The following is a 15,926-nucleotide window of genomic DNA, read 5'->3' as shown; positions in this document are numbered from 1 at the left end:
AACCAAACGAACATGATGGGCTGAATGGCATCCTCTCGCTAGTAAAATGTCTTATGTTCTTTAAGGTGCACTGGGACGTTGTTTTGACTGAAAATTTTGCTTGAATATGCTTAACAGAATTATGTTCTAAAAGCACGTAAGAGGAAGGCATCTACATTAGTGGCCTGTTTGTGTTTGAAATGTAGCATTAAATATAAAGTTTAACTTTTATTTTTTCAATAATGAATTGCATACGTTAGAAGCATTTTAATACTATCAGAATCAGTTATTTGCCAGAAACACTTTTTTTATCCGCTGAACTAATTTTATTAAATTATATGAAAGTGGTGATTTTCTGAATATCTAACACTAGAAAATTATAAAATTAACACAGTGTTTAAAATTATTATTATTATTATTATTATTATTATTATTATTATTATTTATTTCTTAGCAGACGCCCTTATCCAGGGCGACTTACAATTGTTACAGATATCACATTATTTTTACATACAATTACCCATTTATACAGTTGGGTTTTTGGAGCAATCTAGGTAAAGTACCTTGCTCAAGGGTACAGCAGCAGTGTCCCCCACCTGGTATTGAACCCCTGACCCTCCGGTCAAGAGTCCAGAGCGCTAACCACTACTCCACACTGCTGCCCTGCAAATTAAGGAATACAATGTTTGTGTGTATTCCCTTATGTAACATATTCCTGTGTTCACTTAAAAGAAATGTTTTACAGTGTAAATGAATCAATCAGGCTAGTCTAGTTTAGCATTATACTCTGTTTACGTGTTTTACTTTCTAAAAGATTTGAACAGTATAGCATCATGGAGGTGTTGTGTTGTATGCGACTTAAGAATGCAAGAAATGTTACAAACAAGGAGGTCCACTTGGCCCATCTTGCTCATTTGGCTGTTTTATTGATCCATGCAAGAACCTCATCAAGCCATTTCTTGAAGTACTGTACCTGTGTGAATCAGCTTCCAGAACAATGCTTCATTTGTTTCATTCCTTGCTCACGTTTTTTAGAGCACTTAAGAAACCCCTGCATGTAAAACACCTGGCCTAGTTATAAAGTCTGCTATAGGAACTAGGAGATTCCTTGTGATTGGAGTATTTGAAGCTGTCCAAAACGCCAAAGTTCTCTTTTTATATGCAAGAAATGAAGAAAACGGTGTATTTTACACTAAGTGTTGCACTTTCTTACCAGTTTTATTTGAATTGTATAGTCTGTGGCAGTGACCTTTGAATACACAGGAACTGAAAATATTTAAACAGCAAGCACTCCACCATGTTGTAGCATTATTAACTGTGTATTAGCCTCTTCTGCACATCGCACTTGCAAAAAAAAAAAGGAATTTGGCAGCCATTTAACATGTAATGAACATAAGATCCAAAGTATCGTGATAGTATCAAATATCATGATACTGTGCATTGTATCGTATAGATGCTCCTTAACTGAGGATTCACAGAACACTAGTCTAGAGTAAACAAGAGTTCAAAGCACCCTGTCCACAAAAACAATACATTCATGTGATGATTTTTTTTTTTTTTAATAGGATTTTAAGGGTGATACAGTACATCCTAATACTGTGTCTTTGATCCAGTATTCTCTGTTTCTGTAGGACTTGGTCAGGACTAGTTTGTAAAATTCAACTTAATATGTAATAAAATTTAGAAAGTATGAAAGTGAGTTTGAGAAAAGTGCATAAAGAAACTAAAGTTTGTATTCGCTAATAAAATGCTCTACATCGACACAAAATGCTTCTTTATAAATAGCTAAAGATGCAGTACTCTTGTTTTAATAATACATCAACTGTATTTACTTGACTTAATTAACAACAATATCGTTAACAGCAAGAATAGTTAAACAAAATTTAAATATTATGCTAGAATGTGATCATTAAATAGCTAATAATTTCAAAAGAAAAAATTTAATTAAGTACAGCCATTAAACTTGACCATGTCCCGTTCTGTACTTGGGATAACAAAACACCACAAAACCCTGAAATACTAGTCGTCAATTGGGCCAGCAATCAAGGCAAGTCCCGCCCACTCCATCAAAATGAACCAATCCCTGCATGTATGTAACACTCTCTCCAAACATTACATAAATACAGCTCCTACAGGCCCCAACATTTCTATTAGCCACATCGGCACAGCTTCGGATCAATATGTACAGCTCGGTCATTACTTGTCAACAAGAAAATACATGCACATTACGGTAAATCGCTACATACGCATGCCAGTAAAAGTAAACACATCTTAGCATTGCAGGCGCTGCAAAATGGAGTCCTGGCATTTTGCATTTCTGAAAGAAAAAATAAGAAAAACTTGGTAAACAAACCAGTGACAAGTGTTTATATGTCACCACCCGATCGTGACCCGACAGCAAATAAAAGGCACGGAAGCTTTAAAAACGCCTCGAACAGCTCGCAATAATAACAGACATATGATTTCATAATAAATATTTTATAAAAGATACACATGTACATAAACAGCGCGATTTTAAGGTGAGGCCAGATCTTGTTAGCCTACCTGCGCGGACTGAACAGATCGTCCATTTCGGAAACCAAGCTCTTGTCGTTTAATGTTGACAATTCGTATGTTCAGAAGGTAAAATAAACTCTTCCTTTTTCTATTCTAAGTACTCAAAATGGAGGCGCACGCAGTCTCCGAGAGACCTCGGAGAGCTTTTCACTGAGCTTGTGCTGTGACCTCAGACTTCACGCAGCGCGTACAGTTCCCTTTCGACAGCCAGCACTGAGCATGTGCCGCGACCTTACATACAGCCACGCTCAGAACGCAATCTCTCTCGCTCGTCTCTCCTCCTTTCCCAATAAATAAAGCAGGCTGAGACAGCGAGGCTCTGCACAGCATATCAAGCGAGCCAGGAGCAAGGGGGCCCTGCTAGACAAGGGGGTTTGTAACAAGCAACGACCAGGAGGCAAAACTGAAACCGCTCTTTTTATGCAGCCTTTCTTCTCCATGAAAACCACCCCACCTTCTCTGTGATTATTACACTCTAGTTCGGTTATGGAACTGCATGTACAAAAATGCATAGCACAAAGACGAAGGTGTGCAGTGATCATTTGAGGGTCTTAAGTCACTCGGATGCATACTAAACAATGATGTAAAAATGCAAGACTTTGCAGACAGTATTTTTGTCTTGGGTTCTTTAAACTGACGACTGTTCAATGCTTAAGTCACCTGATTCTTTACATCCAAGAACATAAGGATACACATATTCAGTAACCGTCTCAATGTCAACATTACCCAATATCAAATTATTAACTATCATAATTCATAATCATTTCAAAATAACCTATAGATTACTATTCTTATTGATGTTATGTTGCTTATTAATAAATACTATTAAATGACAAGGATGATTTACAATAATTTAAACATGTTTATGCATCATAATAACTATCATTACCACGTCCAAATATGTAGCATTATAAATAGAAAAGAAGCATGGTGAAACGGAATTGCTGCATGTTTTCTATAACAAGGCTGCAGGGTGGTGTTGAAAGGGAAGCAGATTGATATTGCTCAGTGGGATTACTGTAGTACATCACGTATCATAAATAATGAAAGTGATTCAAGCAACCTTTCATTTTCAAGCCTATTTCTTGTTTCATGGTTCAGCTAAATTACATATTACAGTTACTTGTTTGCTATAAAATTAATAGATTATCTGCATTCAACTAGAGACATTGAAAAACCTCACGTTCTTTACTCAATACATAATGTGCGTGTTATAAAAACTTGGAGGAATACATCTGGCTTTAGAATACACATTATAAGCCATCATGTAAATTCCTGCCAAAGGGAACATTGACGCCAGCCATCAGAAATAGCAATTTCAACATGAAACAATAGGGTACTTTATGTGTAGTGTTGCTATTGCACTATGAGGCCTCTATTTTTTATATCATGTTCCTGACCAAGCATCCACATCAGGTAGATTGGACTTCAAGAAATGTTCACTTATTCATTTTAAGTAAACATACCACATGTGCACGATCAGTAGAACCACCTCTTGAGGGGATGTTAGTGTGGTGTTTTTGGCATTCTGTTAGAATTGCTCTGCTTTTATTTGTCAGGAACAAATCAGAACAAAGCACAGGGCGATGCACTTGACTAAGCATAAAATCAAAGCATACCATTAAAACAAAAAAAAAAGGTCTGATCAACCAGTTTCAGGTGATCAATCACTTACAATATGTTACCCTGAATGGTTACTGAATTCAAGAGTTAGCAGATCAATCACCTACATTTATATAAAAAAAAAAAAAAAAAAAAAACACTCCTGCCTCACGGAAACATTACACTTGAAACCATTGCATTTAACCTCAGGTTTGATTTCAAGCCAGGTCAAAAAACATATCATTGGGGGAAATCATTGTTTACTGTTAATATCAGCAGATTAATTAATAAAATACGCCAGGTTTGGTTTTATCATCTGTTAGGAGGGGAAAGTAGACCTAAATGTGCCTAAACATTTTATTTCTGTAAAAAGACTGTCCTTGGAAGGAATGAGCTGAAAACAATTAATTATATTTCATTTCAATACTCAACCTCACCCCAGCCCCTACAGTTAGTCATTCATTTTAAAATAAAGAGTGTCACAGATCAATTGTAAAATTACAAACAACTGGATCTTATTTACACAGGTTGAAACACATTCTTACCTCGTCTCTGGATTGTATCCCAGAATGTAAAAGAACGTGTCCATTCTGGCCTTAAACTCTCTGGCGGCAAATATGTCAGAAAAATGGGCAATATTACATTTCCCTCTGAAAAGAGAGAAAAATGAAGCGATTATTAAAATGGAAAACATGGCTTCAAAATAAAATCCAATGATTAAAATAATGGGAGAACACCTCTTATGTCAAACATGTACAACCTAGGTGATTATCACATTACAACACAAGCCATAAATTATCATCAATAGGTTTGATTATCATGATGTTATCCATTACCATCACCTACTGCCAAACCTGTCCCTAATTTATGACAGCATATAAAACGTAGCTGTTTCCTGCCTTTGATGAATCGATGATTTTAAACAGTTTAACTTTTGAAGTCAGAAGATCTATGACAGAAAGCATGAAATCTAACATTATAAGTGAATAACGAGGCGCACTGCAAAAACTAAACCCACATCTTGATTTAATCTAGATCTCAAAAATGTCATTTTTACCATCTATCCCCATCAAAATAAGAGGACCAACACTTGCTTGAAATCCCTTTTAAGCATGCCAGTTCCATATAGAAACATTCTGTAGAACATGAAAGGCCTTTGGAGTTTTGGGCTTGGGATTACAGCATGCCACTGGAATTTAGTAAATTTATCTAAAGCCCTGTAAAGTCAAATCAAAGCTTTTCTCTGTAGCAGGTTGCAGCTAATTTGCCTTGAAATCCATGGCTTCAATGATGTGGCTTTGAACATAGCAATGTCATTTCCAGATGGTTTCAGTTAAAAAAGCATACAAGCAAAATTGTTAAAGAAAGGAACCATCTAGTTTCAGCCAATAAGATGGGCCAGAAAAAACAAGAGCATTTTACTGAAAATAAAGATGTACAGTAAATTTCCTTTCAAGTTAACAAGTTTGGACTGCAGTTTATATACAGTCGTTATCTGAAAATATATATATTTTTATTTCCTTTCTATAAATGCTACATTGGAATTTCCTTTCCCCTCCCTTTTAGAAATGAACAGTGTTAGCTTTAATTAACCATTAATCATACTTGCCATTCGTATAAATTATTCAGCTCTTCAAATTATCCCAGCTGAAGTAAATCAAGACAGCTCAGTATGATGGGAATATTGTGTCTGTTTTGATAAATTACATTTGGTATTCACTATTGTTAAAAAAAAGGCAACAATAGCCTGGAACATTGCTATTAAACTAAATTAATCAAAACAAGCTCTGAAAGTATTTAAATAACTTGTTAATAGAGCTCAATATTTCTTGCATTCCAATGCGTTTGGCATTTGTAATTACTATACAGCTAGCTTAACATTGATTTGCAGAGAAATAGCAAACATAAGCTGACTCGTCACAGTTTGTGTGTTGAAGAACATTACTGCTAAAAATACCAAACTGAAATTAAAGCAAACTATTTCCATGAGTGGTTTTCGGATGCAATATACTTGCCTAAGTGCAGCAGCATGGTAAGTGTCCACATAATCGGAAATGAAAAGTTCTCTGCTCTTGACAATGGGGTCTGTAATGACAAGCTCACGACCTGAATCTGAAAATACAAAAAGCAATTGGGGGGATGGGGGGATGGGGGGATGGGGGGATGGGGAGTTGCAATGCATTAGTCTCTGGATTGCAGGCCAATGTGCACTAGCCCAAGTCTGAGAAATGAGTGATACTGACCGCACGCATATATACACACACACACATACATACATAATCTAATAAATACAGTATTAAAAACACTATGTATATCTAGGCTCATGTATTTATTTCAGTGCAATACACTGAAACTATTTAAATTAGGTATCCTTGGGGTAGTCTTTCTGTACAATTACTTTTACTGAAGAATTAATTGTATTCTAAATAATAATAAAAATCAGCAGAGGGACTCCCGAATGGCACATCCGGTAAAGGTCCCTGCTGCCCTGCCTGTAAACTGCCCAGAGCTGCATGGTCCTCCGACACTGTAGCTCCGAGGTGACTGCATGGCGGGCCTGCAGACTGAAAAGAAGCAGACGGCTGACGGCACACGTTTCGGAAGACACGTGTGTCCGTCTTCGTCCCTCCAGAGTCAGCGTGGGGGTGGCAGCGATGGGAGGTTGAAATAAACAACAATTGGGCTTACCAAATTGGGGAGAAAATAATAGAAATAATTGGCTATTGCAAATTTAAAAAATAAAAAAAGCAGCTAAAACCAGTGCTGCAGACAGCGTCATCATACTACATACTACAATTGTGGATTCATGGTTTCCTAATTAAATACATGTACAGACAGTATTACCGTTTTCATTGTTACGATCCTGGACCAGGTGTTGGTAAACAGAATCTGGTACCTCAGACTGGCGGTAGTACCATTTCACATTCATAAGGAGATGGTCCCGTTTACTCTAATAGCAAAAGAAAAAATAAAAGGTATACAGATTTATTAATTACAAGACTTTTAAAGCATTATAATTTCCTGGGTCACACAATATACAATTCCACCCACGTTACATTGTTGTATTCATTTACTTTTCAGTTAATTAAAGATTAAGCTTCTGATTTATTTAACAAAAACATATTCCTGTATCATTTAGTTTCAACAGAGAAAAGACATTTAACATATTTCAATGTGCAGCAAACCAAAGACAGATAAGGAGTTTATAACCGAACAGCAAAATGCCAGTTTAAGGAGAGGATTGCTCAGTCTGTTTACAGTATTGTTAGCACTGCCACATGCTGTCTCTCTGTGGCACTGCAAGCTGAGCAAAACATTTGGAGTTCCTGCAAACAAACAGTGAGTGGCAGCACTGAGTCAAGGATCACTCCTAAGAAAACATTTTGTTTTTATAGCCATGAAACATTTAATATTCCCTGTGCCATGCCAAATAACCATTAATGCAGTTTAAAGAACATTAAAAAAACCACAGCAGAAACAGGCACCAGAGTTCCATTAAAAAAAACCAAAAAACACAACCTTGCTTAAGGAACAGCCGATTAAGGTGTGCTAAGCTGTTATTAAATTATTTCGTTACTATAATGGTTGTACTGTATAAATACCTAAATACTTTGCAGCAGAGTCAGTTACCAGTACTTTCACTTTATTTATTTTTGTAAGAAACAACAACTGGAGTTCTGAAGGCTATACCTGAGCTTACCATAGCTGAAACGCAGATGTTTCTGTTTTATTAAATGCAAGAGATTTCAGTATTTAAATTTTAATTCCAAGGATATAGCTTTGCACTAGCACAGATGCCAACACGGTAAGGTGTTTAGTGCTGTAAGCTGTAGCTCAGATAGGCAATAAATAAATTGACCTCTTGCCAGATTCAAGAGGAGACAGATTTGGTTTTGTTATGAGTTAGCAATGTCCTACATTACTGTTTGCTTATAAGCTTGCAATTCAACTCTCTCTCCAAAGCAAAGCAAATATCAATAGACTAGAGCACTCCATTAATTTTAATAAAATGCAAAGTTCCTAAATCAAGTCCAATCAGAATGGATATAGGCCAATATTATTTTGAACATTAAAAGAGCTATTACTATTGACTGAAGAAATACAGGCCTACAGAATATTTATTGTACAAGTGAAATGTCCATTGCAGAAACAGTGAACAAATGGTACAAACAGACTGCATAAATAAACCTCCTGTAATATGCATTGCAATTATGTATGACTTAAATACACAGGAAACTATGACCTGTGACATTTTGTATTACAAGGACAAAGTAGTAAGGGGTTCAGACTGGCTACTGTGAAAGCACACCACTCTTCCAACAATAACACATGCACAGTGTATCAATTCATTTTTTATGTAATCTAAACAGAATTATATATTTTTTAAAAAAAGGTTTTCAAAAGAACAGCATTTCATCACAAACACAAGTGAATTTAGACCCCATGACCTTTCCCTCCCAAGTCTCACGACTGCAGATGTCTACTTCGTTGCTGAGCCCTAATTGTGTTTGCGTGCTGCAAGGAGCGGATCACTGAATCAAATCATCAAGGTAAGTACTCTTAAGTATGAAAAGCACAGTGAGTGAGTTGCATTTAAAAAGGAGTTGATTAGAAATTGCAACATTAAAACTGATTAGCAAACACTCTGTAGAGCAAGCAACCATTTTGTTTCATCTGAACAATATGGCTTTCCTGAACATGCTATCTGAAGTCTACATTCATGTATACCTATATACCAGTAGATACCAGAAGAAATAAGGCAAAGCAAACACTTGCTTTGTTTAAAAGGGAAGATATTATTTTTATCTTAAATGCACTCCAAGGCGAAGCAGCCTCTTGGCACCCTGATAAGCAGGCATTCCTGATTCCAAAGTCACACTTATTTTGCACAATAGAATCAGTTTATCCAGAAATCTGAGATACTGCTCAACATTCTTCCATTGACTGCAATATGACACAGGTCGTTGGATATTCCAGTTGTTGGTGGGTTTTTTTCTGCTTGTTTTTTATTTATTTGTTTTACCCCTGGTGACCATAGAATGGTTTCATCTGGCTGTGAAAGGGGTCAGATAAGCCATGCTGAAGTGCTACCCTATCAAACAACCACACAAGCCTGCACAACTGCCACTTGTCACTCCAAGCAAGATTACATGAACCCTTCTTCCTCTTTCACAGACAATGAGGAGGTGTGTGGTTTACAAAAGGAGGATCAAAACAGTGTATTTATACGGTATTTTACCATTTGTGATGAAACCTAGATATACTAAAAGAAAAGGCAGGATAGAATAACACAAGTCCCAGATTTTACAATGATCTGCTCTGCACGTACACCGACTTGTTAAGCAAGCCTATTTTTTTTCTGTTTATGGCATATCTATTTGATAGGGTAATGTAGTTGTCTCTCTGTACAACAACCATATGCTGTCTAATACCGTGGTCCTAATCATGGCAGAAGGTTTTAAGATAACATGATGTTTAAAAGGGTAAATCCACTGTAAAATGCTTTTTTATTAACCCAATAGCTCTAAGAGTCACAGTAGAACATGAATGAAAGCTACAACCAATACCAGACTCTCTCTTGTACATGTTAACAGGAAACTCATGTTTATATTTAGACTGAGCGCCTCTCATGCAGCATCGGTCTTACTCAGCTCAAGTCTAGTCAAGATTCAGAAGCGTCGGCAAGTAATCGGATCTCCCAACTGTCGTAATAAAAAAAAAACAAACAAAAAAAAAACAGTGGAGGTAAAATGTAAAGAACTGATCAGGTGGAGTCAGACTGGAATTGAATACAATCACAGTCCCGTTTAGTGGACTGTGATTGGGAACCATATGGGAGGATAGATACTTTTAAAAAGCTACATTTTACCATTAAAATACAGCACATGACACTTTAGGTTGCCAGTCAAGGACTACATATATTTCATATGTATAAGTGTTTCCATATGGCCCTTACAAAAGCATTAAAAATGGTACTGGAAAAGTCTTACCCAGCATACATGTGCACAGCTCTGCAACAGGGGTTTAGAGGTTTGTGGCATTTTGAACTTTCAAAAAATGTTAAATATGACAGACTAAATCAATGTACACAATGGAGGCTTTACATTCAGCTGACCATATGCCAAGCTTCATTTATCAAAACACCATTTAGCCTCATAAAGAGGTTTATGACTGTACTGATGCAGTGTACTGTACACCAGAAAATTCAAGGTTCTAATAATTAATCACGAACAACTTCTCTTTACAAGTTTTAATATTAAATCCCCTGTAAGAGATTTCTCTTGGTCCAGGAACTCCTCTATTAGTTATGAGGAACAAATGGAGTGAGTGGTCACAGATGGTACCCAGGCACTGACAGGTCCTTTGTGCAGTTTAGCCTCTCTCTCGCTCTCATTGCATACAGTATTTAGATATTAAATCTCAACTTGCTTTGAAGGCAATCTGCCCATCTATCATCTTTGCTCTATATTGGATTTGATGAGCATTAGTTAGTTCAAAGTAGTGATTTTCACTGTAACAAAACCAACAGTTTACAGCGAATGCTATGTTACAGTATTATCCTTGAGGCTAAACTGAAGCACTGTAAAGTACTGTATATCTGAGAAACAACAAAAGCCTTACTGTTAAAATTGGCATAAAAAGAGTATTTTCAAACGCATTCTGTGATCGAGGGAATTATCTTTGTAGCAGTTTGTTTTTTTACTACCCAAATGTAAATACAATATTTCTTAAACACAACATTAACTGGTTTAAGATGTACAGTAACAATTTTAATGAAGATTGTTTTTAATGGACTGTGCAAAACAGGCTGAAGATGGGGTGTGAAGGAGGGCGGGTAGAGTTTATTTATTTATTTTTTTTTTTAAGTTGCAAGCAACAGTGCCAAGCACTACCGACAGCCTAGAACAAAGATAAGCTGAAATTTTGTAAAAATGCAGAAAACTACAGCACTTGATTTTCCATTAAACTAAAAAAAAAAGCACCAAATGTACCACCTACTGTACCACAGCACGCAGAAAGAAAAAAAAGAAAAACCACACACATCACTGAAATGATTTCGATAGACGCCCAGCCTGCTGCTTACTCTAGGGAATGCAGTTCTGAGCTCGAGGATAACAAGGAAATGGCTTTACAAAGCCTAACTAGAAATGGTTGACGCAGTACACTGATCTTTTGCCACCAGGCAAATTCATATACCGCTCAGTACAATGAAAATGACAACTACCAGCACACACCCATTTAGGTTTGTATTGACTATAAACAAAAGCAAATCGTATTATTTTCAATGTGTTTACCTACAAGGTAGATTTAGCACAGTTTACACAGTTTCTGTATTTGTTCATTTCAGAATGTTATTTTCAGTAGTAGTTTTTGTCCCACCACAGTACTGAATCAATATTTTAAAGATTGATTTTGCAAGTAAATAATAATCTTCAACTTTTACAAAAACTTTTACACACACCAAGAAGTGTTCCCTCAAACCCTTGTGTATAAACAAATGTCACAATGTGTTGTTTCTTACTTCCCAGCAGGAATCAAGAGTTTGCTCACATGCAGCTTTTTTCTGGCCACATTTTTTTAACCAATGAATGCTATTTGCCAGAGTACAAATGGCACTCTCATAATCCATCAATGTTATCAAGATCAAAAGTCGGGATGCTTCGTAACAGGCAAGTTTGACACAGATTTAATTTAAAGCAGCGTCAGTCTGGGAGATTCCACAAGCCTCACAGAGCCCACTCACTATAGCACTGGACCTCACCCACAGATTACAACAGATACAACATGTATGCTTGCTTAGCTTCCTAGTAATGCTATAAAATCGATAAACAAGGGCAACAGCTAAATAAGCCCACATATTGTACAAGCTCAACTTAAACAGGAACTATACTGACCACAATCCTTACCAGAGAGACTGATGACATATGCTGTACTGCACATCCAAAACTTACAGTAAACCAAGAATTTCACCATATATTGACATTTAAAGGAGGGCATACAATACCAACACAGGAAACAGCATCACAAGAACGCTCACAACAAATTCAGAAATCTTTATTTTTAATTAAAAAATTAATGCTTTGCAAATGTGAGCACTAGAAGAGGTGTATACAAACACTGTAACCAGGCTATATTGCTTCACTGCAATCCAGATATTTTACAGAGACAAAGAAAAAGGAGATGTCTACCCACAAAATGGGACATGTCTGTATGATGTAAACTATACATACAATCAATAGAGGTTCATATTGTGTGGGTGTAATCAGTGTGTGCTTTGTCTACTTAGTTCATTTATAAGACTGCAATCTATCTGCATTAGAGATTACAGATTCTTTATACCAGTGGTTTCTAAGAAGTCAACTGTATCGCACCTCAGGGTCTATTCAGTTGATCTAAACAGTGATCAACCTACTGTACATACCACAACTTAAAATCATTAAAGAAGGGGACTCTGAGAAAACCAAGCTCTCAGTTGAATTTGTCTTTAAAGCAAGCAAAATGAGTAAATGCATTATGTAAGCTCCCATGAAAATGTGAGCCTTAAAAATATTTATAAAAAATTTTTTTTTGGTATCGCAAAGTAAAACGGTAACCTTGCTTTTTAATGACATTTGATGTGCTACAAACAATCAGTCAATAAAATAACAAGGCCAGATATCCACAAAGAACCTAATCCTTCCAAGAACGCAGCAGAATTGATTTGCATATCAAACAGTAAATCCAAAATACATTTACAAAGATTAAAACACATTCAGATTTTTCTATAAATTTGAAACTTCACATCGACCTAATATTAATTTTCTTTTTTTTTTATTCTTTCATCTCCCCCCAGCGCTGACTCAAAAGCCACAACTTCTAAACCTGTTAGTTTTATGACTGAACCATCTAACGAGAGCTTTTCAAATAGACACATGCCTTGATGGCTTATCTTGGTGCACAAACCTGGCCACAAAGAACCAGCAGCTTGATTGAGCGCAGTAATGGAAGGCAGGAAATGAGAAGTCTTGGTTAAGCCGCAGATAATCGATCAATGTATTCAGTCAAGTGTGAGCTGAGCTGGGAGTAAGCAGCTTGGGGGTATTAAATATTGCTGCTAGGACAATGCAGACCTCTATGATCGGTCCAGTATAAACACCACAATATATAGCAGTAGAACAATATTTTTTTTTCACGATTTTTTCATTAGAAATGTATCTATTGATGGTTTCATAACTGGTATAATACACACCTTCCGTTTCTCCTGTAGCAAACAGCAAATAAGTCATTTTTGACCAGAGAAATTAGTTTGCATTTTAAAAATGGCTCAAGATTCAGAATGTGAAATGCATCGACAGCTGTTTGGGGTCTACTTAAAAAGGAGCCTGGTTTGTCTGGGCGGAAGCTTTTTAAACCACCACCATGATGCAACTGAGGCATATGCATTGCTCTTTCCGACACAGACACAGACAGACAATTGTAAGATCTTAACCTGTTTTCCAATCTGGCAAGTTTATAGTCCACAATCACTTCTCCTCAAGTGAAGGTCACCTTGTTCACTAATGATACCAGGTGGTTGGAATCAAATTGAGCTTTCTTTATTTGTATTATTTACAAGTAGTGTGTAGGTAAAATACATTTTGATCGAGTGTGAATATTTAAAATGATTCAAGGCATTTTAAATCATGAGTTAATTACTACAGTAACAAGTTTATTTATTTTTTTTTTTTTTAACATTATTACTTGTAGATTAAATGGACCGTGGCTTGCTTTGCTAAGGTGTGCCTTGCAACAATAAAGACAAGCAGAGAAAGTGCTACCTTTCTGTCGCTTTAGTTTTTAATTAGAATGTCATCTTGTGAATCTAAATCTTCCATTTCCCTCACGCTGCATTACTAAGTGGTCCTCAGCTGTAAAGAATGAATGTGCCTGACCTCACCAGGGGTGCCGATTGCAGAAGCATGAATCTAGTTATCTATGCTTCAAGGTCTGTATGCAAATCCTGCTCTGTGGAATAATGTTTAGAAATATAAACAAAAAGGAGGTCGTCCACCTGGCTGGATTCAGTCCTCCAGGAAACATTTATTTAAACACTATACATATTAAACAAACTCCAGGCAGCCAGTGTTTGAAATGAGGAAGTGTTATTTGCAAGAGAGCGTGTGTAAAACAAATTCACAAATGCACTTCGCACACAGGTCAGGGGTCACTGCTTCCTCTCTGTCTCTCGTTTATTCACAGTATGATGCCTTTCTGCTCTATTTCACTTTTCTTTTGAGTTCCACATGGCAGTGGCTTGTTTCTCTAGGAGTTAACCCTGGAAGCTAAAAGGGGTGCTAATTTCTAACACATATCTCTGACACCACAAACCGGCCTACGCTTTCTTTCTCGTTTTGTTATGTAGTAGCAACAGTTTCGAGAATAAATGTTCTTTAGACATTATTCATGACTTTGAGTCACTTTTGGAGAACAAGATGTGACCACAAGGTACTGTTATGCTCCTTGTCTAAATCTTTTTTTTTTTTTTTTTTTTTTTTTAAACAGTAATTATTTGAAAATATAAAGAAAATAAATACCAAGCCAACAATGAAATCACACAGGAAAAGAAAGATGTTTGTTATCAAGAAAAACATGGCATTCATATTTACAATAAACAGTATTTTTTGGACTACCTTACCTAACATAGCATTTATGCTAATAAGGATCTGTGAAACTAACCACTGATGAAGAAAAACAAACAACGTTTCATTTATCCACAAACAGCATTGCAATCTAAGAAAACACATTAATCTTGGTCACACCAACACTGAGGAAAATCCTACAAGAAAAGTAAAAGAATAGAACAGTAAAATGTATTCATACATGTATAATAGATCACGCTTTGATTACAGATCATGGTTATTTTTTAACCAACGTATTCTCTAGCTGCTGTTTGACACGTTATTGATAGCGCTCCAGAACATTGTGCTTGATTTGCATTTCTATTGCTGCAGTACATGCAGTGTGCATTGTAAATTACACACCCCCTCTGTCAGACATAATAAGCCAGCAGTTACCTAACAAATAGTGGTGTTACAAGCACATCCAATATGCTGCGGTAATTCATTTCTATTAGGTTCTCAAACCACTGATCCTTTAAAAATAAATAAATAAATAAATAAATAAATAAATAAATAAATAATTTATCAACAGCACCAATCTTGCTATCACTGGATGCTGCCATTAAACCTGTACAAGAACACTGAATTTGTTCCCCACTACTGTGTCTCTCAGCTGGTGATTTTTTCCAAGGCTAATCGACATTTTAATGCAAACTACAGTACAGCTGGGTTAAACCACTGCATCAAAGCAATGATGCCAACATGAGCATGTAGATGGTTAGAGGTTACATTAAAAGGACAAATATGACCTACATCTCTGGAACCAAGGTAAACAAACAGCACCTTAGATATTTATGCAATCAAATGGATTGCTTACTATTTTGCTTTTGTTTTAAAATAACAGTAATGTACCACACCTATATTTATTTTTATTTTATTTCCACAGAAAAACAGAAACCAGTCTCTAGTTTTGCCATAAAGCCAGCTAAATCCATCTATGTAAATATTTTAAATACAAAAATGTGACTTACAAATATTAGCTCAAAATAAGCACCTTCCTAAAACAGAAAGATATATTTAATTTAATTTATATAAAATAGTTCAAAATACTGCTTGACAATAAAATGCTCCCATATCAAATGCTTTCATCCACAAAATTAGGTTTGACATTTGCCAATTCCTGTCAAGTCTAAACATTTGATAAACCAATAT

At 36.1% G+C, this 15,926-nt stretch overlaps 1 protein-coding gene across 13 annotated transcripts in view; it reads right to left on the bottom strand.

The window, feature by feature from the left end:
* The window catches only part of LOC117962678 (arginine-glutamic acid dipeptide repeats protein-like), a 131,193-nt gene that overhangs the window by 48,832 nt on the left and 66,435 nt on the right, over window positions 1-15,926 (bottom strand). For 9 of the 13 annotated variants that reach the window (XM_058993220.1, XM_058993211.1, XM_058993213.1 and 6 more), the window contains 3 exons: window positions 6,982-7,087; window positions 6,153-6,249; window positions 4,683-4,787 (listed from right to left, as the gene is read on the bottom strand). In XM_058993220.1, coding sequence (XP_058849203.1) covers window positions 4,683-4,787; window positions 6,153-6,249; window positions 6,982-7,087 — 308 coding nt within the window. Of the gene's footprint in view, window positions 1-2,225; window positions 2,297-2,523; window positions 2,783-4,682; window positions 4,788-6,152; window positions 6,250-6,981; window positions 7,088-15,926 lie in introns of those variants that run through there. The other 4 variants (XM_058993221.1, XM_058993223.1, XM_058993222.1 and 1 more) reach the window with 4 other exon arrangements.

This window comes from Acipenser ruthenus, chromosome 20 (genome assembly GCF_902713425.1).
Source record: "Acipenser ruthenus chromosome 20, fAciRut3.2 maternal haplotype, whole genome shotgun sequence".
NCBI classification, from domain to species: domain Eukaryota; kingdom Metazoa; phylum Chordata; class Actinopteri; order Acipenseriformes; family Acipenseridae; genus Acipenser; species Acipenser ruthenus.
Note: the sequence above shows the minus strand (reverse complement) of the source record. Positions and strands in the feature narration are given on the sequence as shown.